General features: G+C 43.0%; 1 protein-coding gene across 2 annotated transcripts in view; it reads left to right on the plus strand.

Moving 5' to 3' along the window:
- Positions 1–5,515: 5,515 nt before the first annotated feature.
- LOC128103423 (carboxylesterase 1E) overlaps positions 5,516–22,293 on the plus strand; it is a 30,616-nt gene continuing 13,838 nt past the window's right edge. The window contains exons 1-7 of one of the 2 annotated variants that reach the window (XM_052727807.1): positions 5,516–5,567; positions 10,175–10,382; positions 11,899–12,043; positions 14,626–14,759; positions 16,626–16,779; positions 19,688–19,792; positions 20,567–20,671. In XM_052727807.1, coding sequence (XP_052583767.1) covers positions 5,516–5,567; positions 10,175–10,382; positions 11,899–12,043; positions 14,626–14,759; positions 16,626–16,779; positions 19,688–19,792; positions 20,567–20,671 — 903 coding nt within the window. The remainder of the gene's footprint in view (positions 5,568–10,174; positions 10,383–11,898; positions 12,044–14,625; positions 14,760–16,625; positions 16,780–19,687; positions 19,793–20,566; positions 20,672–22,293) is intronic. The other variant, XM_052727808.1, reaches the window with a different exon arrangement.

Consider the following 22,293-nt stretch of genomic DNA (forward strand, 5'->3'; position numbering starts at 1 on the left):
GTCATGGAATTATATGGCCTCAGGGTGCCAGCCAATTGCTGACAGCTTCTCATTCCAAGTTCTAGGAAAGGGGCTGTGAGAAGATTTGTATTTGTGCCTAGGGAAGAGACTAGGGACCACATTGACAAAGTCCCCTATGGTATTGTTCACAAATCTTTTGTGTTCTATCTGCTTTTGTTGAGTTAACTGCCCCAAAAATTTTAATGGCTGAAACATTTTAGTTTAATTCTTGCTCACAGGAAGTAAAAAACATTATTGTAGATCACAGAGTATCTATTCTCCAGACACAGATGAAGAAATCAGGTTCTTTCTCTCTTGTCCCTTAGAGCCTGCGTCATTGCTCCTGGTTGGTTGTAGGGAAAGGCTGGTATGGAGAAAGCTGAGCTATCTCCTCACTTCACTAGCCTGAAGACAACCTGGCACTGGTTGTCAGTCCTACCCCATTGTCATGAACTAATTTAATATCTCCAGTTAAGTATGTGAAAGATTGAGCCAGATGAATCCTGGCTTCTGAAGGTTTCCCCAGAAAAAGTATATGCTGGGAGACAGAGAACAGGAATATTGAGGGCTCTCCTGTCACCTAGTCATTGCCTCTTCATAGACTAGAGCTCCTGCCTATCCACCTACCCTGATAGACCCACACAACATCCATTGCCCATCCCTATTGTGAGCCTGAAGGATGCAGAAGAGATCAGTAGAAAGGCTAGGCAGATGTTTATTGAGGAAAGGTTATGGAGGTCATAGGAGGAGATACCCAAGCTGTCTCACAGTTCAGTAATACATGTGCTCAGCACCCCATAAATGTGGTTTCTCCCAAACATTGACACCATGGCATAGTGGTTGAGGATATGGTTCTATGATCATAGAGTTTTCTCAATTATCAGTTGTTCATCTTACATGATGTGTTCTTTTGGGCAGTCCCTCAGCCACATTGAGCCTTGGATCCACTAACATGAATCACGAGGTTATTCTGAGCACTGATGTCCTACCTACAAAACCCCAGGCACAGGGTTTGACACACTGTATATTCTCAAGAAATATTTGCAAATGAATGCAAAGATGGATTTTTTTTGGACATTTCATATAAATAGAATCACACACAGTCTTTGACTTTCATGTCTGGCTTTTTTCATTTAACATGTTTTTAGATTCTTCTACACTGTAGCATGTTCTTATGGCTCAGTAGTATTCTGTACTGTGGACTGTCAACTAATTGATTCATTCATTGGTTGATAGACTTTGAGCTTTCCCTTTTTTGGCTATTATGAATAAGGTTGTTATGTTTACCAATTTTTGTATGGCCCTTGTTTTCAGTCCCCTAGAACTGGAATTGCTGAGTCATGTTGGAATCTATGCTTATCTTCAATGAAGCTAATGAAAATTCTCCCAAAGCAGCCACAACACTGGATGGATTTCTATTTTCTAGCATCTTCTTCAGTTTTATTCTTTAGTTGTTTTTTTTTTTTATCATAGTGGCCTTTTTGCCTCCTTGGGAGATGTACTTAAAGCTTCATCAGAAAACTCTTAGATCTAATAAATACTCATCAAAGTTGTAGAACATGAAACCAACATATACAGCTCAGCAGTTTTCTATATACCAACTCTAACTCACTGAGATGGGGTCAGGAAAAACACCCCTTCTTTTCTTAGTTTCTCCAGGACTTACAGTCTTGAACTTCTTTTTTGTTTGTTTTTGTTGTTGTTGTTTGCACCTACCTTTAATTTATTTACATTTTGTGTTACATTTATTGATTTGAATATGCTGAAGTAACCTTGCATCTCTGAGATAAAACCAATTTGGTTAATATATTCCTTTTAAATTGTTTTTTTTTTAATTTATTTTGCAATACAATTCAGTTCTACATATCAGCCACGGATTCCCTTGTTCTCCCCCCTCCCGTCCCCCTCACCTTCCCCCCAACCCCCGCCCCCCATTCCCATCTCCTCCAGGGCAAAGCCTTCCCCACAGACTGAGGTCAACCTGGTAGACTCAGTCCAGGCAGGTCCAGTCCCCTCCTCCCAGGCCGAGCCAAACAATCCTGCATAGGCCCCAGGTTTCAAACAGCCAACTCATGCAATGAGCACAAGATCTGGTCCCACTGCCTGGATGCCTCCCAAACAGATCAAGCCAATCAACTGTCTCACCCATTCAGAGGGCCTGATCCAGTGGGGACCCCTCAGCCATTGGTTCATAGTTCATGTGTTTCCATTCATTTGGCTATTTGTCCCTGTGCTTTATCCAACCTTGGTCTCAACAATTCTCGCTCATATAAACCCTCCTCATTCTCGCTAATTGGACTCCCAGAGATCCACCCGGGGCCTAGTCATGGATCTCTGCATCCAGATCCCTCAGTAGTTGGATGAGGTTTCTAGCACAACAATTAGGGTGTTTGGCCTTAAATTGTTTTTAAAAGTTTATCTTTTAACTATTTAGTCTTTTTCATACCACATATTTTGATGCTTTTCCCTCTATGAGTTCCTCTCAGCTCTTCTTCACCTTTCTATCCACCCAATTTCATGTTTTCTCTTTCTCTCTTTCTTTTCCTCTCCTTCTTCCTCTCTTTCTCTCTCCCTCTCTTTCTCTCTCTTCCTTTCTTTCTCTCCCCTCTCCCTCTTCCCCCCCCCTCTCTCTCTCTCTCTCACACACACACACACACACACACACACACACACACACACACATGCACAAATCTTTTGAGAGCCCCTATGAACCCAGGTTAGTTGGTTCTGTGAGTATTCTTATGGTGTCCTTGGCACCACTGGGTCCTACGATCCTTCTTCTTCCTCTTCTGTAGGATTCCCTGAGATCTGTTTAATATTTGACTGTGGGTCTCTACATCTGTTTCCATCAGTTGCTGAGTGAAGCCTCTGATGACAGTTTGGGTAAGCATATCAATTTATGTGGGTCTGTGGGTTGTAGCATGGATCTCCTTTACTTTATAGCTAATATCAACTTATGAGTGAATACACACCATGTTTGTGTTTCTGGGTCTGTGTTACTTCACCCAGGATAAGTTTGTCTAGTTCAGCCCATTTACCAGCAAATTTCCTGATGTCATTGTTTTTAACAGCTGAGTAACACTCCACTGTATAAATGTACCACATTTTCTTTATTCATTCTTTGGTTGGAGGACATCTAGGTTGTTTCCACTTTCTGGCTATTACAAATAAAGCTGCTACGAACATAGTTTAGGTGTCCTTGCTGTATGGTGGGGTGTCCTTTGGGTATATGCCCAGAAGTAGTATAGCTGGGTCTTGAGGTAGATTGATTCCCAATTTTCTGAGAAACCACCATATTGATTTCCAAAGTGGCTGTGCAAGTTTGCACTCCACCAGCAGTGAAGGAGTGTTCCCCTTGCTCCATATCCTCTCCAACATGAGCTATCACTTGTGTTTTTTATCTTAGCCATTCTGACAGGTATAACATGGAATCTCAAATAACCAGGGAGCCTGCATGGGACTGACCTAGGCCCTCTACAAATATGTTACAGCTGTGTAACTTGGTCATTGTGTGAGACTCCTAACAATGAGAGCAGGGACTGTCTCTTACTGTGTTACCTGCTTTTGAGACCCATTCCTCCTACTGGATTGTCTCATCCAGCCTTAATAGGAGAGGAGGCGCCCAATCTCACTGCTACTTGATATACCTGACTGACTGATATCCATGGGAGGCGTGCCTGCATCTAAAGAGAAACAGTAGAGGAGTAGTAGATGGGGAGGAGGGGAGAGGACTTGGGAAGGAGAGGGGAGGGAACTTTTGATTGGGATGTAAAAACAAACAAAAAAAAACCAAAAAATTCTTTTTTATTTTCTTTTTAAATTCATTTTACCTTATGCGTATGAATGTGCTGCCTCTATGTACATATGTGTATCACATGCATACCTCATACCTGAAATCAGAAGAGTGCATCAGATCCCCTGGAGCCTGACTTACACATGGTTGTGAGACATGAGGTGAGTGCTGGGAACCAAACCCAGGTCCTCTGCAAGAACAACAAATGTTCTTAACTGCCATATCTCCAGCCCTCTAATGTATTGTTGAATTCAGTTATAAATGTTTTATTGAGAGTTTTATATCTATGGCCAATAACTAGATCAGTCTATTGTTTTGTTATTGTCTCCTTATGTGTTTTGGGTATCAAGGTAGTATAACTTCATAGAAAGAGTTTGGTAGTGTTCCCTCCTTGTCTGTTGTATGGAACAGAAATTAAGCACATAACAATGACTATGGGTGAGTTTTTTGGAAGGACAAATCATTATTCACTGTTAGTGGGAGTGTATTGATATAGCAACTATGGAAATGAAAATAGAAGGTCCTCAAAAGTTTAAAAATAGAACTTCTGTATGACCCAGCTAAACTGCCCCAAAGAGTATAAATCCTACCAATGTGATATCAATAATCCATATTTATTTCTGTAGTTCTCACAATTGCTAAGAAATGAGCCAGCCTAGATAATAGACATTTGGATGAAGAAAATGGGGTACATTTACATAAGGGAATTTTATCTAATATAAAAAGAATGAAATCATAACATTTTCAATAACAGCAGATAGAAATGAAGACCATTTTAAGTAAAACAAACTAGACTCAAAAAGATTTTTTAGATTTTAATGTTTATATTTTTGTATATACATTGTCAATTGGTCATGAAATTAGAAGAATCCATGAAAGAAGGAGAGATGAGAGAGAAAAGAAGCATGAAGTACAAAGGGGAACTGTTAGTGGGCAAAGGATGAGCTGATAGGAGCAGAGGGGTAAAGAAGAATATCAATAATAACAAAGTCTGCATCAGACAACATAACAAAACCCATTGCTATGCAGGCTAACTTAAAACTATTAAAAACAAAAATATGTTGTTTACTTATATAAGAACACCTATTTCCAAATCTCTCCTCTGAAAGGCTAAGAGTTCCTTGACCATGGCAGTACATGACAGAAGGCTAGACTGCTTGACAGGAATCTTATAAAAATAATTTAGGTTGAAAGAAAATGATGAAATTTAATATTTTTACCAAAATGAGATCTCAAATCTCTACCAGCCAACAGAAGCTGAGAGGTGTGTCCTCACTTCCCTGGGGATCAACTGTGTGGCTGTGAGGGGCTCTGAACTCCTCAGCTTGATGTGAGGACCCCAAACCAAAAAGTCACCCTGCCTAAAGGTGTCTGGAGAGCTGGTACCTAGGTTTGGGAAAGAACACAGCACTGAGGTGAGGGCTACAGGGGCAGCTGCTTATGCAAGAAGCTGTTTGACCCGTTTGTGGGCTTCTGCAATCTAAGTGGAGAGTCCAAACAGTTTAGATAAAGCCAGGTGAACTCTGGGTGGGAGTGGCTGGGTGTAGCTGGGTGGGAGTGGTTTAGTGATCTCCTGGGAAACCTGCAGAGCTCTTTGGAATAGAAAGATTGTCCTTTTCTAGGATTATGCAACTGATTGAGAGGAACTTACCAAAAGTCTTCAGGATTGGGACAGGATCAGTCGCAGGTTGGAGACCCTGCTGTTCCCCCAAGCTTTCTACCATGTACCTCTGTGCTCTGATCCTGGTGACTCTTGCAGCTTTCACAGCAGAGGGTGAGTCTTTTGTTTGTTTGTTTGTTTTGTAATACAAATATTGAGGTTTTGAGGGCACATTTCAAACCGCTCATATCTGGTAGAGGTGGGCAGAGGTGAGTATAGTGTAAAGCTGTGAAGTGCCCTGCTACAGTCTCCAGACCAGCTATTGGATGGAGTGGACACCCTGAGTCAGAGAAAGGCAAACACTCTGAGACCTAGAATCACATGATAGGTACAGAGGGCAATGAGCTAGCTCCAAGTATCACAAAGGGGATTAGGAAAGCTGTTTGTTTTCTCCTAAATTATTAGTCTACATTTTGCCTGATCATGGAAGGAAGCTTAGCAGAAAAATCTGGATCTTGGCTCAGTACTTCCAAACCATTTGTCTTCAGGCAAAGCACTCTGCTAGGTGAACTTATGTTAGCCTGAAGAAGCGTTGACTCTAGTGCCTTCCCCAGTGGGTCACTGTGAGGGTGCCTCAGGTTGTCTTTGTACGGTGCTTAAGGTGGGCTTAGGCTGGAGGGGGAGTGGGAGAGCCGGAGATAAACGAGGGGGTGATTTACAATGAAGTGTGTAAGGGCTGAGGAGCTGGCTCATGTGGTAAAGCACATGATTTTGAATCCCCAGAATCCACACAGAGCCAGTAGTGGTAGCATGCATCTGTAATCCCAGTCTTCCTATGCCAAAATGGGATGTGGAGACAGGAGAATTCCCAGAAGCTCATGGACCAGCTAGTCTAGCGTACACCATGGCAAACAACAAAGGGGCCATATTTCATATAAGGCAGTGGATGAGGGACAACGCCTAAGGTGATCCTCTGACTGCCACATGTGCGCCACACGTGCACCACACGTGCACCACAGCATGCACACACCTTCACTTATGCATGCAAATGTATACTTACTTACACATACATCATTCATACACACATACCAAAAGTATAATAAAATAAAATGGAGCTCATTAATAGGAAATTGGAGGTATGGTCAGGTCACCACCTTAGAGATAATGGCCCGTAAAATAATACTTTGCCAATCTCAGCTCCCAAAGCAAGTGTTCATCGTCGGGGTGGGGTGTGAAGAAAAGAAAGCAGCAGAGTCAGTAGGAGGAGGAAGGATGGACAAGCTACAGACAGGTGCTTCCTGGAAGTCTCTTCTGTAGGAATGGGTGAAGCCGTGTAAGTAGGTGTAGGACTGATTTAACACATTTCAAGCACTAACATATCATGTACTTCACAGTTCTTTGGGTATGCTTTTATGCGGATGCAGCTGTCTTTTGTTTTTTATTTTATTTTTCCTTTTTGGGTGTACTTCTATCTTGTTTTCCTGGTTTGGGGGGATTCATTGTTGTATTGGGTTTTTGTTTGTTCATTTGCTTTTTCTCTCTTTTGGTTTTTTTGAGACAGGGTTTCTCTGTGTAGCTTTGGCACCTTTCCTGGAACTCACTCTATAGCCCAGGCTGGCCTCAAACTCACAGAGATCCGCCTGCCTCTGCCTCCAGAGTGCTAGGATTAAAGGCATGCACCCCCCCCCAGCTTTTGTTTGTTTGTTTGTTTGTTTTTGAGAACGAATTCAAAGTTGAGTAGGAAGGGAGGGGAGAGGAACTGCAAGGACTTGGGAAAGGGGAAGAATATGGTCAAAATATATTCAAATTTAATAATGTTTTAAATAATACAGAAAGAAAAAAATTCAAGGGACTCTTGGTCACAGGCTGTCTTAGTTGTCTTATGCATGGTTGTTAAGTAACTACGGCAGGTAAGATGGTAGCCCACGGTGTGAGACATGAATGATGCCACTGGGCTCTGGGTTTTATGCTCCCCGGGAACCACAGTTCCCACCGGGTCATGAAAGTCATATATGTCAAAGCTTCACAGGAACAGACTAAATTCATGGTTGATACACGACTATATTGGACCTCCGTGTTTATCTGTGACATCTCAACTGAGAAACTGAGATTCATAGAGTCATGCGTACTCCTAACATCACCTTAGTCTATCTGGGGCTCCTGAATCCAGAGCTGGTGTTTGGCTACCAGAACACTGACAGCCTAGTATCTGTTTAGATTTTATCTTCTCTCTATGCATGTGACACTGTGAGAAGCCAAGAGCTGAGTGTGTAACAAGGAAAGGAGCCAGGTTGGGAGTGGAGCATTCTTTGCTGCTGGTCACCCCATTTCCACCTGTGGAGAGTCACATAAGCTGTTTGCAAGCTTGTGCTGTTCTTCTGTGAAGTGGGCACATTTACAAGCACCTAGTAAAATTTCTTTGAGAAATAATTTAAAGGAACTGGAATGTGTTTCTAGCACACAGTGATTGCTCACAATGTCAATACGTACACAATCAACACAGTGTAAGTGGGAACTACTGTAGGTGGCCTTGTTCATAACTCCCACCTTAGCCAAACTTTTTACTCTGAGAAGTTTGGTTTCTCCCCATTCTGTCTCAGTGCAGGGTTGGTGCTGAACTAACACTGAGATCTGTACAGACTTCCTTCACCTCTTTGAAGCACTCACCGTCTTTACCAACCTGTTCCCCTTCTCCCTGCATTTCTTCAGGGCTGTGCCCTCATCCTGATGCCCTACGGTAGACATTCTTCCCCCTGGCTGTGGCCCTCTGTGCATTCACACCCAGCCCTCCTGTCACTTCACAGTGGCCCTTAAGAGTAGCTGCACACATCCCTGCCACACACGCAGACCCTTCACCCGCCTCTGGCTGACTTTGGGTTCTGAGTGTTCCTGTCATACAGCATCATCTTAGGACATTCTATCATCTTCTCCACAGCCCCGGCCTTGGACTGATTCCCAGTCTTCTTTCTTTCACATGACCTCCACACTGGGCAGGGGTCAGTTCTTCCCTTTTCATTTCTATCTCTATATTTATTCATAACATTTTCTCTTAGTTACAAAAAGTAGTCAGTGTCTAGTACAAAGAAACTCACGCTGTCATCATGCACAGGCATCCTAATATATAAGTTTTCCAGAAAGTTCTTCTCTAGGTGGCTTGATAATAATTAAAAACTAGGAAAGGAAGGAAGCATCGAATTTTCTTGAATCACTTTCCATAAAGATTTTCCAGTGTTAATGGCTGTTCTTCATATAAACACGTTAGACTTATGATGGGCTTGTGTCCTAATGACCTAATAATTATAAAGTAAGATAAAAGTTGTCAAAATATAATTTAAGTATATATAAGTGTCTTCAAAAAATTAAGTTAGTATTTTCTAGTAATTAACAGAAAACAACAAGAAGAGACAACTTAAATTTCCACAATATTTAACTTCTAGATGCCATGTGTCCCAGACCCTTTTCTGTTCACCATTTTCAGTACAGATAAAATGGGTTATTCTTCTGTTAGATGGAATCCTGCAATCGTTTTCTATTCTGCCACATGTACAGAGGAGGTATCAAAATGAGAGCAGTTGGAATAATAAAGGAAAAGAAATTACTGATAAGGGGTGTTCTGATACACTGAAGTGGTTGACCTTGGAAGTAAAGATGTGGGTGATCATGAGAAGGTTTGTAAAAGTACCCCTGCCTCTAGAAGGAGGGTCAGACTGATTCCCTCAGACCCCACAATACACAGAAGTTGGACAGAAGAAGCAGAGAAATGAGAAAGGATGGTCTACTCTGTAAAAATGAGGGTCGTGGGGTATATAGAAGCATCTAGTCTGGATGACCTAGCTCAGAGCCCATGGAGGAATGTCTAGTCCTTGTTTCCTTTACTCTACAATTGCTCGTGCTTATTTGTCCACTGGGTAGGATGGAAGCCTGGACTTTGTAGCCCTCTTTCACAGGCACCTGCTCACTCCTGTATGCCCTGTAACTCCTCCAGGCTCTTCTTGGTTGTATTCATAGGCTACTCAGCCATTCCGGCAGACCCTCTATTCTACTCTATTTGAACTGTTGCTGGTCTTCTGCATGTTCTTGCTTCATCGCCTCCCACTTACACCTTCCTCTTTTCACTCCTCCCCCCACTACAAGTCACAGATGTTCCTTGGAGACAAAAATCGGAAGTGCTCACTCCTTCTAGGACAGGTATTTCAACTCAGCATTAGGCTGAGTCTATCTATGGTCCTTTCCTATAAGGTCAGCCTCCTGAGAGGAGAAGATACCTCTGTCCATCCTCTTGTCCATCTTGCAGCTCAGCCCTGGGATCTTCTTTTTATTATTACTCTTTAAAGACATGATCTGGCTGTAACTCTGTCTGACTGGAACTCTTTATATATACCCTGCTGGCCTTGAACTCACAGAGCTCTGTCTGCCTCTGCCTCCTGGGCCTCTGAATTAAAGATGTGCTACCATGCTGGGCCAGTATCAGGTTCTTAACAGATACACATTTCCATAGACTTTTGAGGATGACATTGAAGGTCACAAACATTTCTAGAAGCCAACATTCTTTCACATTGAGTTTTTGTTTAATTTCTTTTCTGTGTGCAATTCCAACTGTCCCTTCCATGCCCCCTAAAATAAGGACTGTTTTCTTCATCATTATCTGAGGTGAGAAGATACTGAGGCTTACGAGGCTGAGGCAATTTATTCAAGGCTTCATGCTTAGAAAATGGGGAAACCCATTAGAAATCCAGGCCTGATCTTTCCCCTCTGATGTGTCCTCATGTTCTCTTGTCCAGCAGGACACCCGTCCTCACCACCCATGGTGAACACTGCTCATGGCAAAGTCCTGGGGAAGTATGTCAGCTTAGAAGGATTCCCACAGCCTGTGGCCGTCTTCCTGGGAGTCCCCTTTGCCAAGCCTCCTCTTGGATCCCTGAGGTTTGCTCCACCACAGCCTGCAGAGCCCTGGAGCTTTGTGAAGAACGCCACCTCCTACCCTCCTATGTAAGCTGCTGGGGTGGGCCTGGGTCTCTTTTGAAGGAACTCTGTTTCAGAGTGACATAGGAAGGGGTCAGCACAGTACTCTAACTGGTTTCTACTTTGTTCTGGAATCAAGAACAGTGTGAAGGACTTCAGTTTCCAGAATCTCCACTCTGTTTTGCAGAGGGTCTTTTTCTCTGTGTGCTGGCTGTATGTGTGTGTTTCCTCACCCCCACCAAAAGCCTTTCAACTGCTGGAAAAAAAACAAAAACCAAAAGCGGCCATTGTGGAAATGTGAAACATTTAGAACTGCACAGCTTCCTAGAGCCCTTTCTCCGTCAAGCACTACTTGAACTCCTGCTGTTTTGTGTTTTGGCTATTTAGGTAATGAATACTTAGTACAGTCAAGTCAGGAAATACAAGATGCAAAGCAGAGGAAAGTAAACCCCCAGGGGATGCCACCCAGTGACAACTGTTAACACCATCTGACACAGTGACAGCCTCTTGTCTGTCGCGGGCCTCTGCAGTTCTGGTAGCCTCCTGTCTCACTTATGAGTATGCGGGCAACATCACCCTCTGCCAATGAATATCACAGTGCTACTTTCAACTGCCTTAATTTCAACACCACACTGTATTACACTCAGCCAGTCTTTAACTTCTGGTGACCATGTTGGCTTTGGTATAGTTGACATACACATCTGAGTATGGAAAAGTGTTACTAAATTATTCCACACATTCATGAATTCTTTAGGATAAGTCCCAAGAAGTAGCACTATTGAGTCAAATACTATGAAACTATTCTTAAATTTTCTCCAAAAAGTCCCCATCAACAAACTCTGCCTAAACCTTAGGCTTACTGAAATAATTTTATCCTGCCTTTGGGGAAATAAATAATATGTAATAATCACAGCAATGGTAAATCTCATCTGCTGGTGGTGGCACATGCCTTTAATCCCCACAATCAGAAGGCAGAGGCAGGCAGATCTCTGTGAGTTCTAGCCTAGCCTGGTCTACAGACTGAGTTCCAGGACAGCCAGGACAACACAGAGAAATCCTGTCTCAAAAAACTGAAGAAAAAGAAAAGAAAAGAAAAGTATCCAGCCCATGTCACTGCAGCAGAAAGATAGTTACTGGGAAGAAATATGAGCCTTGGTTTTCACTGGAAACCCTGTCTCAGAAATAATATAATAAAATAAATAAATGTAATCTCAATCTTTATTTTCTGTTGAAATTAACCGATTCCTATTTTTTACATTTGAGTTACTGCTTTTATGACTATTAAACCCCTTACCTGCCATAACATAGGAAAAGTTCCCAGAATGAAATGTAGAACCATTTTTGTTTGTTGATCCACTTCTGTCCCCTGATTTCTGTGTCATCCTGACATCTGAGGGCCTCAGCGGCTGCTTGTAAAAACCAGTGTTTACAATGCTTGACTCCTGGGTCCATTGAATTACATCTCCCTGTGCAAAGTCAATGCCAGGCAATGTTTCCAGGTTGCATCCTGGTGGAACCTCAGATGTTCTCTCTCCCCTCCCAGGTGCTCTCAAGACCCAGTGGCAGGGCAGATAGTCAATGACCTCCTAACCAACAGAAAGGAGCGCATTCCTCTCCAGTTTTCTGAAGACTGCCTCTACCTGAATATTTACACCCCTGCGGACTTGACAAGGAGCAGCAGGCTGCCGGTAAGTGGTGGGACTTCTCCAGCCTTCTGAGTTTCAGCATCTGGCTCCTCTGTGCAAACAGAAAGGCTTGAGGACACTTGGGGTCAGGGGCACCACAGGCATGAATTGATTCACAGGCCTAGAGATTCTGCCCTGATGGAAACTTTCCTTTGTTTTTTTCCCCCAGGCATATCAGGCAGTGGTGCTTCCCTTCTGGGTTCACTGAGATCTGGGAATGTTGCTTGTGATGTTCTCTTCACTGCATAAGTCTCCAAAGCAGTGAAACATTGAGAAGCTTCTCTAATCACCTGTGCCTTTATTTGCTCATGTATGAAACTGGTGCTTAAGGAAGATGGCCTTAAATTAGAATTTAATCTTTCCTGTTTTTTTTCCACACAAATAGAGGGGAAAATTGATCACCTATAGTATTGCTGGGCATCAGTCTTTACCCTGGGAATCATGGGTCAGTGAGAAGAGAAACTACTTCTGCAGCCTCTGTGGCAGTGGCCCACAGCTGGGGCAGCAGGTGGCATCCTGCTGTGTGGCAGATATTGGGAAGGCTTCTGGAACTGGAGCTCCTAGCCCTATGGCGACCAATGTTATAGTTCTTTGGCAGTTATAGAAGTGAGGGTCCCATTGCCCCCGAGAGTAGCTGCCAGGCTACACTCCCTGCTCTGGACAGAGACTAGCATTGCAGCTTCCAATTCTAAGTAGCTATTGGGATTCCCCAGCACTACACCACAGTAAGCATTAAAGCTGTCGGCCTGGATATCAAGATCTCCCAGCCTCTGATAGCAGCCATTGCTACAGATCTAGCCAGAAACAAGGGTTGCTGAGACCCTGGGTCCTTAAGACTAGACAGTTCTCTGGAGCTCTTCTAGCAGCCAAGACCTATAGTTCCTCATCTTTGGCTTTATTAGTCCTATTCCTCTATGAGATCCCCACCCGCTCTCCTCTTTACTTCTCCCATTCCTCTTCTGTCTGTCCTTGTTACTCTCTGGAACACTTCAGCTGCCTCACTGCTATAGCCACTATCGTAGCTGCCATTTCTAAGGTGGTCACTACTGCTGCATTTTGCTACTACCAATGCTGTCATTGCTAATGTCATGACCTCTGCTGCTGCTGGCTCGGTTCCTGCTGTGCTGTTGGCTTCTGACACTGCTGTCAACTCCACCATTCTGCTGACACAACTGTGCTGTCTCCACCTGCGATAGGCCCTACCTCTGCCACTGTGATGCAGGATGTTCTCCTGTAGTCCATGCCTCTGCCACTGTGATGCAGGATGCTCCCCTGTGGTCCATGCCTCTGCCACTGTAATGCAAGATGTTCCTGTAGTCCATGCCTCTGCCACTGTAATTCAAGATGTTCCCCTGTAGTCCATACCTCTGCCACTGTAATGCAGGATGTTCCCCTGTAGTCCATACCTCTGCCACTGTGATGCAGGATGCTCTCCTGTAGTCCATACCTCTGCCACTGTGATGCAGGATGCTCTCCTGTAGTCCATGCCTCTGCCACTGTAATGCAGGATGTTCCCCTGTAGTCCATGCCTCTGCCACTGTGATGTAGGATGCTCTCCTGTAGTCCATGCCTCTGCCACTGTGATGCAGGATGTTCCCCTGTAGTCCCTGCCTCTGCCACTGTGATTCAGGATGCTCTCCTGTGGTCCATGCCTCTGCCACTGTAATTCAGAATGCTCCCCTGTGGTCCCTGCCTCTGCCACTATAATTCAGGATGTCTGGCTCTGAAGCTCTTGTTTCCACTGTCAGTGATTCTGCTCTCTTCTCCAGATCACCACCTCAGCCTGCTGAACTGGTGGTGGGCATCAAGATAGGCAAGAGGGACAAAGAGTGGCTTCATGGTAAAGTAGTCGCCTGGGTGTTCGAGGCCTTGAGTGTGTTCCTCTGCAACAGAAGAGAAAAAGACTAGTCAAGAAAAGGCCACTTAGGAGAAGCAATATGGGTTCACATATGCAACCCCAGTATTGAAGAGGCTGAGACAAAAGGATTTGGGCAAGTTTGATGTCAGTCTGGGCAACATAGCAAGTACCAGGCCAGCCATAGCTACATTGTCTTTTAAAAAGATCAAACCCTTTTCTCAGAAAGAGGGTGGAGGAGGAAGAGGCAGAGGAGTAGGAGGAAAGGGTGGGGAAGGGGAGGAGGTGAGGAGGAGGGGGAAGAGGAGAGAGGAGAGAGACCTTTTACTAGCTCTAATGTAGAGGCACAGGGCGGGGCTGTCATTCATTCATCCTGTTGCTGCGCTCAGCGTCACTATGTGCACAGTCAGATGCAGAATCTGAGAAAGCCAAACATGAGCCATTCACACAAAGCCCTGCCAGGAGGATGCTTCCATGATGATGTTTTCAGTTTAAGGAGACCTGTAAAGACAGGGCCCATGCATTCTGGAAGACGGGTGAGAAATGATGAGCAGGATGACTCACCCCAGCTGAGGGAACTGAGGGGAAAAGACTGCCTGCTGCAGCCTTGCTAGGTACTACTGTGGCTTGGGTGATGCCCTACTTAGCCTACATATAGGCAACCAAACTAGACAACTTCTATGGCCCTCCAGCGGAGGCTTCTGACAATCTGTGTTGTGTCCTTTTCCAGGTGATGGTGTGGATCCATGGAGGTGGACTAGTGTTGGGTGGGGCATCAACCTATGATGGATTGGCCCTGTCTACCCATGAAAACGTGGTAGTCGTGGCCATTCAATACCGTCTGGGCATCTGGGGATTCTTCAGGTAGAGTTTTAAACTCTTTTCTACACACAAGCCCCCATATTAGTCTGTTCTCTTATTATATATCACAACACCAGATCTTATGATATTTATAAGGAAAATACTTATTGAGTTTAAGTTTTAAGGGGCTAACATCCAGAATATGGTTCTTTCTTCTGTTTGAGATCTGGTGAGGGCCCTTATTGAGATCAACATGGTAGAGGGACAGAAATGGAATCTGCAGCAAGCAGAAGAGATGGTATGATGAGGCAAAAAGCTGGAGGGAGGAGTTGGGAAGTCTTGTTCTTTGTATAACTGCCTCACTAGGGAACTAGCCTTGGCCCAGTGAGCTGAACACCTCTAAGGGCAATGCACCCAGTGGCTTAATGACATTCCACTGGGGCCTCACATTTTACAGGCTCTGTTACTCCATAATCCCTTCACATGAACACATCCAAAATGCAACATTTGCCAGGTCAAAGATGCCGGGACCCAGATCCAGTAATGCCATGCATTTTTGAAACCTCTACTAGACCTCCTTCACAATGCATCCCGCTCCTTCAGTAAGGGACCTTGCCTGTCCATTAATTCTCCAATCACTACACTTGCTTCTGTGCAGATTTGTGTGTTGTTCTCTCTGCTTTCCCAGACATAGATAACAGCTAGTTTTAAAGCACTTTTTTGCAGAGTGGTCACAGTGCTCTAGGCGGTGGATTGAGTCATGCCAAGCTTCTGCTATTCCAGGCAAGGAGAACAGAACAGAACCTCCCTCCTTTTCCTGAATACTGCTGAACAGCTGCTGTCCATCCCACCTCCTGGTTGTCCAACAGAAAAGCTTTGGGGGACACTTGGGAATCCTCCTTTTCCTACACTTAGTGTCTAACCAACCAACCAGTCCTTTTGGCTTCACCTTCAAAACAAACTGATTCTATGGACTTCTCATCTACTCCCTGCTTCCACTCTAATCAAAGTCTTACAGTTTGGACTAGATTATTGTTATAACCACTGTTTTTTGTTTTGTTTTTTTAATAAACCAGTTACTTTTAAAGCATGTATTTTCTACAGAGTGGCCAGAGTGCTGTGAGAGACACTGGTTGAATCACATCTTGTTTCTGCAGATAGTTCCCACCCACTTGTAATGGCAAAAACTCCTTGCCAAGGCCCGCAGCACCTGTCCTGCCTGCTGCTAGCTACACTCACACTTCTGTTCCTAGAGGTCTTTACACCTGCTGCTTCTTTTAACAGGAATAATATTTTATGATATCCATAAGCTCATTTGCTCATTTTATTCGAGTCCCTATTAATGACCACTGCTTCCAAGAGCCCTCTCTTGGTCCTGCAACCAGAAAATACCACCCACAGTCCCCATCCCTGAATTTTTTGTAAGCTGATTTTATTTCTCTTCAAGGCACTTTCATTACTTAATACTATAATTTCTTGACTCCCATTTACTGTCCTCCACAGTGTGAACTGAATATACTCAGAAGTTGGAGCTTTTTTTTTTTTTTTTTTTTTTTGGTTTTTCGAGACAGGGTTTCTCTGTGTAGCTTTGCGCCTTTCCTGGAACTCACTTGGTAGCCCAGGCTGGCCTCGAACTCACAGAGATCCACCTGGCTCTGCCTCCCGAGTGCTGGGATTAAAGGCATGCGCCACCACCGCCCGGCAGAAGTTGGAGCTTTTGTCTACCTTGTTTCCTCACTAGCTCTTAGGCTTCATAGTTTCTGGAAGATGCATGTAGAATCCCAGATAGAACATTTCTAGAGACAAGAGATGCAGCAAAGACATGTGTTGGGAATTCAGGGCTCAACTTATTTCACTAAGAGCCTCAGCCTCTCTCTAGCTCTGAGAATTCAGTCACGATGTACCTACCTTTGCCCTGTTTTCTTTCAGCACGGGCGATGAACACAGCCGGGGGAACTGGGGTCACTTGGACCAGGTAGCTGCACTGCACTGGGTCCAGGACAACATTGCCAACTTTGGAGGGGACCCAGGTTCTGTGACCATCTTTGGAGAGTCAGCAGGAGGTGAAAGTGTCTCTGTTCTTGTAAGTGTCTGCAACCAGGCCTTATCCAGGCATGATAACTGCTGATAAGATCCCTTGGAGACCAGCCAGTCCAGCAATGGGAACTTTGCTTTCAATATCTGGATTTGTTAGGGTCCTGGAGAAGTCCCACAAAAAGACCACCATCCATGTATGCAATCAACATGAGCATTTATTATATCAGCATGCTGGGGCCGTTCAGTTCATCCTACACAAAGGCAAAATGGCAACAACCCTGAGAGGGATGTGTAAGCTCCTTTTAAGCCCAGCTAATGGGAGTTTCAGGGACAGTTAGATCATTTCAGATATGATTGGCTTACGTGAGTGGGAATCATATTAATACATTCTAACTGTCTAGGGCTAGTCAGGGGTTGGTTAAGGCTATAGCTTTTCCATTTTGAGGCAAGCCTGGATGAGTCCCAGTCTCTGTTCTTGTTTGGTTATCATCTTGAGCTGCTGTGGAGGCTGGCTGGCCTAGTACACACTGACTGTGGGGGCTGGCTCAGTGGCCCAGGCTTGGTACATGCTAACTCCCTCTTCACTGCTGTCATGGACATTGAAGACTGATTGCCCTTTGTTCATGGCTTCCTCAGAAACTGTCTGTTCAGCTTCAAGAGGCAGAAATTAAGGCCTAATTTTTAAACTGAGTTATTCCAGGCTATCATGATATTTGCCTGGTACTGTCAGATTCAAGTTGATTCTTTTATTGCTCAGCATTAGACAGTGGATGACTAAGAACCAAATCCTCCTTGGCTCCTAGAGGTACCTCTATGTTTCACCATAAAAAAAATACCTGTTGCATATTATTTCTCTTCTCACTTAATTGAATTCTCTTTCTCTTTTCTGATCATGTTAGCAAAGAATACATTCTTGGGAAGGAGTGTTGGGAGTAAACTGTAGATAGTAAAAGGGAAGGGCATGAGGTAGAGCAGGCATCACTGTTTGACTCCAGGCTAGACATACACATTGAAGGAACTGGAGCACTGGGAGCTGACAGAGGGTCATCTGAGATGGTCTCATGGTTTTGAAAACCCAATAAGAAGGGCAGCAGTATCTGGGACTGGGGGCCAGTTGGGAAAAGAGAGATGGTTGTGAGGAAAGATAGACAGATACTCCAACAGGGAAAGGTAGGACAAAGAATGCATGTCATGGACACATTCCAATGGTATGGGGAGTCATCTTGGTATGGAGATGAGGAGCAAGAGACATAGAGGGAATCCATGGAAACTTGTGGGAGTCATGAGAATTGATCAGAGTGTCACCCCATCACCATATTTTCAAACATGTGTTGGTTTACTAGCTGAATACTTAGAGGACAATGTTTTTATTTTCCTTAGAGATAAGGAAAAGTGCAGATAAATCCAAGAAGAATATTATGACATGTATTTGTGTAGCATTACCACAATTTTTATCAATTGCTGTACATATCTATCATCTGTCTTCTGTCTACCTGCTATCCATCATCTCTCCTTTCAGCCTGTGTGTGTGTGTGTTCCTGTTTCTCTTTCACTTATTCATGTCATATAGCTTCTTTCAACTTTCCAATTTTAGTTTAATTCTGCCATGCTTTTTCTATACATAACAATTATACAGAGTTATGGCTTATTTCTTCAAATGTAACCCTACAGCAAACCTAAAAATCAGCTTGAGCTTTTGCATTCTCTAGTTAAATGTCCTCACAAAAGGTTATTTTGGATACTTTAGCACATAAGATTTTTGTCCATTAACTGAAATGATTTGCTTCTAGGAAAAGAGCCCAAGTTTCATGCTAGCTCTTTGATGAGATAACTAAGTATTACAAATAATTTCCTAATTTATACAAAAAGTCACTGCAATTCATTTCTTCCATCAGTTCCTTGGTTCCAATGCTTTTCACATGACATATTGATTTCATGCTTACAGTCTAACAACTTCAATCTCCTCCATGCATTATTTACAATCTGATAATAAATTAAAATGGGTTTCTGGACAAAGTTAATTAATTTTATTATATTTGCATTCATATTGATTTTGTAATATTCCTGTGTGCCTTGAGATAATAACTTTAAATACTTACCATTGATTTCTACTTTCACTTCATTGAGATTTCATTAAATATTAGGGATAATTTCAATTTCTTTGCACTTTTTAAGGTCTGATTTGTGGGCTGAGGTGTGATTGGCTTTGGGGAAGGTTCCAATTGCAGCTGAGAAGCCTTTGTATTCCCTATCTTTGGGGTGGTATATTCTGTATAAATCTGATAAGTCCAGTTGATCCATGCTGTATTTTAGTTCTGAAATTTCTTTGCTTATTTTTAGTTTGGAAGACATTTCTCAATATGAGAGTTGGGTATTGAAGTCCTCCAGTATTATTGTGTCCATGTCTTAGATGTTCTTTTATGCCTTTTAGTGATTGTTTTATGAAATTATAAGGCTCCATATATTTGCTTCATAATTGCTGCATCTTCTAGATGAATTATTCACTTTATCAATATGTAGTGTTCTTTATCTCTTCTAATTAGTTTTAGTTGATATATACTTTATCAGCTGTGAGGATAGCTATGCCTACTTGATTACAGTTTCCATTAGCTTGGTAGTCTGCTTTCTCTGCCTTGATATTCAGTGTGTGAACACCTGTCTGTTGGAATGGACTTGTCTTTCAGTTTTGCCTTCTTCTGACTATTGGAATGTTTTCTGTGAATCTTTCCAGAGGTATGTCCAAATGAAGTTCAGCTATGGGTACAGGTAAAATTTGGTGCTGACTGCCATGTGGGGCCACTGAGGTCATCCCACGTTGGTTAGGATCCAGTAGAACCAAGGTTGAGGCTTCATGCTGGTCATCAAGATGATCAAATGGACTCCAAACCATGGTCCCACAGAAGTCTATGAATCACTATGAGTATAAAGTCTCCTTTTCTACTTTCCTCTGCCAGGTGTTGTCTCCCTTGGCCAAGAATCTCTTCCACAGGGCTATTTCTGAAAGTGGAGTGGCCCTCACTGCAGGCCTGGTCAAGAAGAACACCAGGCCCTTGGCTGAGGTAAATTCCTGCTGGGTAGTTCCTCTGTTCTTTTGTCTTCTATCCTCATGGATCTTTCATGTTCTGGGGAAGAAGTTGACATGGCCATTGGTTAGAATTTGTTTGGCCTCACATCTAAACCAAGCTCTGCAAATTCTGGAGTGATTTTGTGTGAATCATGTTCCTTAGACACACTATAATCCAGTACAAGTTTTGTAGTGACATCAAGGGTTACCCTCCTGAGCACATCACATGTATCACTTCTCCTCATAGGATAGACACAATTCATTTCTGGGTGTACAAGCCACCTGGCCAGAGCATGGAAGAAGTGTCTCTATAGTAGACAGTAGGATTCTGGGTTCTTTTTCTTCACTACAGAGCACATGGCTTCTTTTAACTCATCTACATTCACAACAGCATGCCCACTTAATAAATTATTTGTTTCTGTTTTTTAATAGAGGATCTCACTATGTAATCCTGGCTGTCCTGGAACTCACTCTATAGATCAGACTGGCATAAAACTCAGTTCTGGGACTAAGGGCACATGTCATCATGCTGGGCTCCACTTAACAAATTATAAACTTAACACAGCTACCAATATTTAAATAGTCTGTATCAAATTCCAGTTAGTAACAGAGGCAACACTCTGACCCACATGTCTTGGTATTTCGTGTTTTGGGCAACCATGTACCATCATTAGAAAGTGAGTATTGGATAGTAGAACTTTGCTATATTGACAGAGGTATAAATACTGCTCAGACCATGACCTTTGCTGTGGCCTCTTATCTATTGAAGAAAATTGCTGTTACGGCCGGTTGTAAAACCACCACCTCAGCTGCCATGGTTCACTGCCTTCGCCAGAAGACAGAGGAGGAGCTCTTGGAGACCACACTGAAACTGGTAGGTGTGCCTGTGCTGGTGGTCCTCAACCTTTGTACTCTACCCCAGGCTTCATCACTTCATCTCTTCTGTAGCTTTGGAGAAACTATCTGAGACATTCTTACCTCTTGGCAACAGCATCAGCCTTCTGATATCATTGAGATGGTTTTAATCTCTCTCTTTTATAATGAAAAAAATCATCAAATGTCACAAAACATTCCATGAAAGTATGTTAAAAATTGTGTAACAGTACCCTAGTTCTTTCACAATTTAATATTGTGATAGTCTTGTTCTCAAATGTATTTGAAGAATTTAAAATTCTACATTCCCACATTACCATTCTGAACAATGAGAATGGGGACAGTAAGTACAAAGATTTTATGAAAGGTATCATAATTTACCTTCGCTGATTTACAAGGTATCTAAATTATAACAGTTTCTAAATACTTTTCTGTTTTCAGAGACTACTTCTGTGAAGAGTCAAGGATAATTAGCTGCCTATCCATTTATTATCTTCCATCTATCCATCCCTCCATCCAATTCATTGAAACCATTATCTTGGTCTAGTATAGAACCATCATGACTTGTCAACAACTTATATTCAGTTTGTCCATAATCTGAGCCATTCAGTCAGCATCTGTAACTTTTCACCCAATCCTTTAAAGCAGTTAATTATTGGTGTATCTTTCCAACTCACCAATAGTTCATATATTGGCCAACTCCATCCATCCATCCATCCATGATAATTTTGGAAGCATGGTGTCATGGTAGGAGATGCAAGAATAAGCTAGACATTTTCTCTGCTTGCCAGAACAATCCAAAAAGAAAAACAATCATATATCAAATGGGTTACATGTGTTGGGACTGCAGAAAGGAGATGCATTCCTTAGAGTCAGCCTATTCACAGAAGGTGTCATTTGAGGACTGATAAGCTTTTGATAGTTTATTATCATAGGGAAGCTCATGGGACAAATATTTGAAAAATAAAAGATAGAGGGATGTGATAACTATTCCCTTTGTAAGGACAAGTACAGATGCTGTCTCAGGATTCAGTCAAAAGCCTGGTCTCTTCATACAGACTTTGCATACTAGAGGACACTCCTGGATCCCCATAGACCATCTCTAGCATTCTGTTCTTCTTGTATTTCCATGGGTTGAATCCAATATGACCTTGGGTCTTGGATTCTGGTTCATCAGGCTCAAAACATAATGAAGTTCAAGCCTTTCAGAGTTAAGAACAGCTACTTTCTTGTTCTCTTTAGATTTATGAGATGGCCTCACTATGTGCCTGGCTGGCCTCTCAGTTCTCCTGTTTTACCATCTTCAGTGGTGGGACTACAGATTTTCTCCTTGATGTCTGTTTCAAAGATGTGTTTGTATACTCAGAATGGGAAAATATTTCTTCCATCCGTAGGCATGCCCATAACATACAGGATTACTTTCTATCTTTAGAGCTTGAGAGCCTGAGAAAGAACCTAAGAACCTAAGTCCCTTGGTTGGTAGAGCCAAATATTATGGTAGCTCATGTAGAGTTGCTTTCCATACGTGGGTCAGATCCATCAGCCAAGTGTCACATTGTAATCACTGTGAACATGGTGAGTGTACAACACAGGAAAGCATGGAGTAGAACAAATTACAGTGAG

The sequence above is a fragment of the Peromyscus californicus genome, unplaced genomic scaffold (genome assembly GCF_007827085.1).
Source record: "Peromyscus californicus insignis strain IS unplaced genomic scaffold, ASM782708v3 Scaffold_8__1_contigs__length_139910024, whole genome shotgun sequence".
NCBI lineage: Eukaryota > Metazoa > Chordata > Mammalia > Rodentia > Cricetidae > Peromyscus > Peromyscus californicus.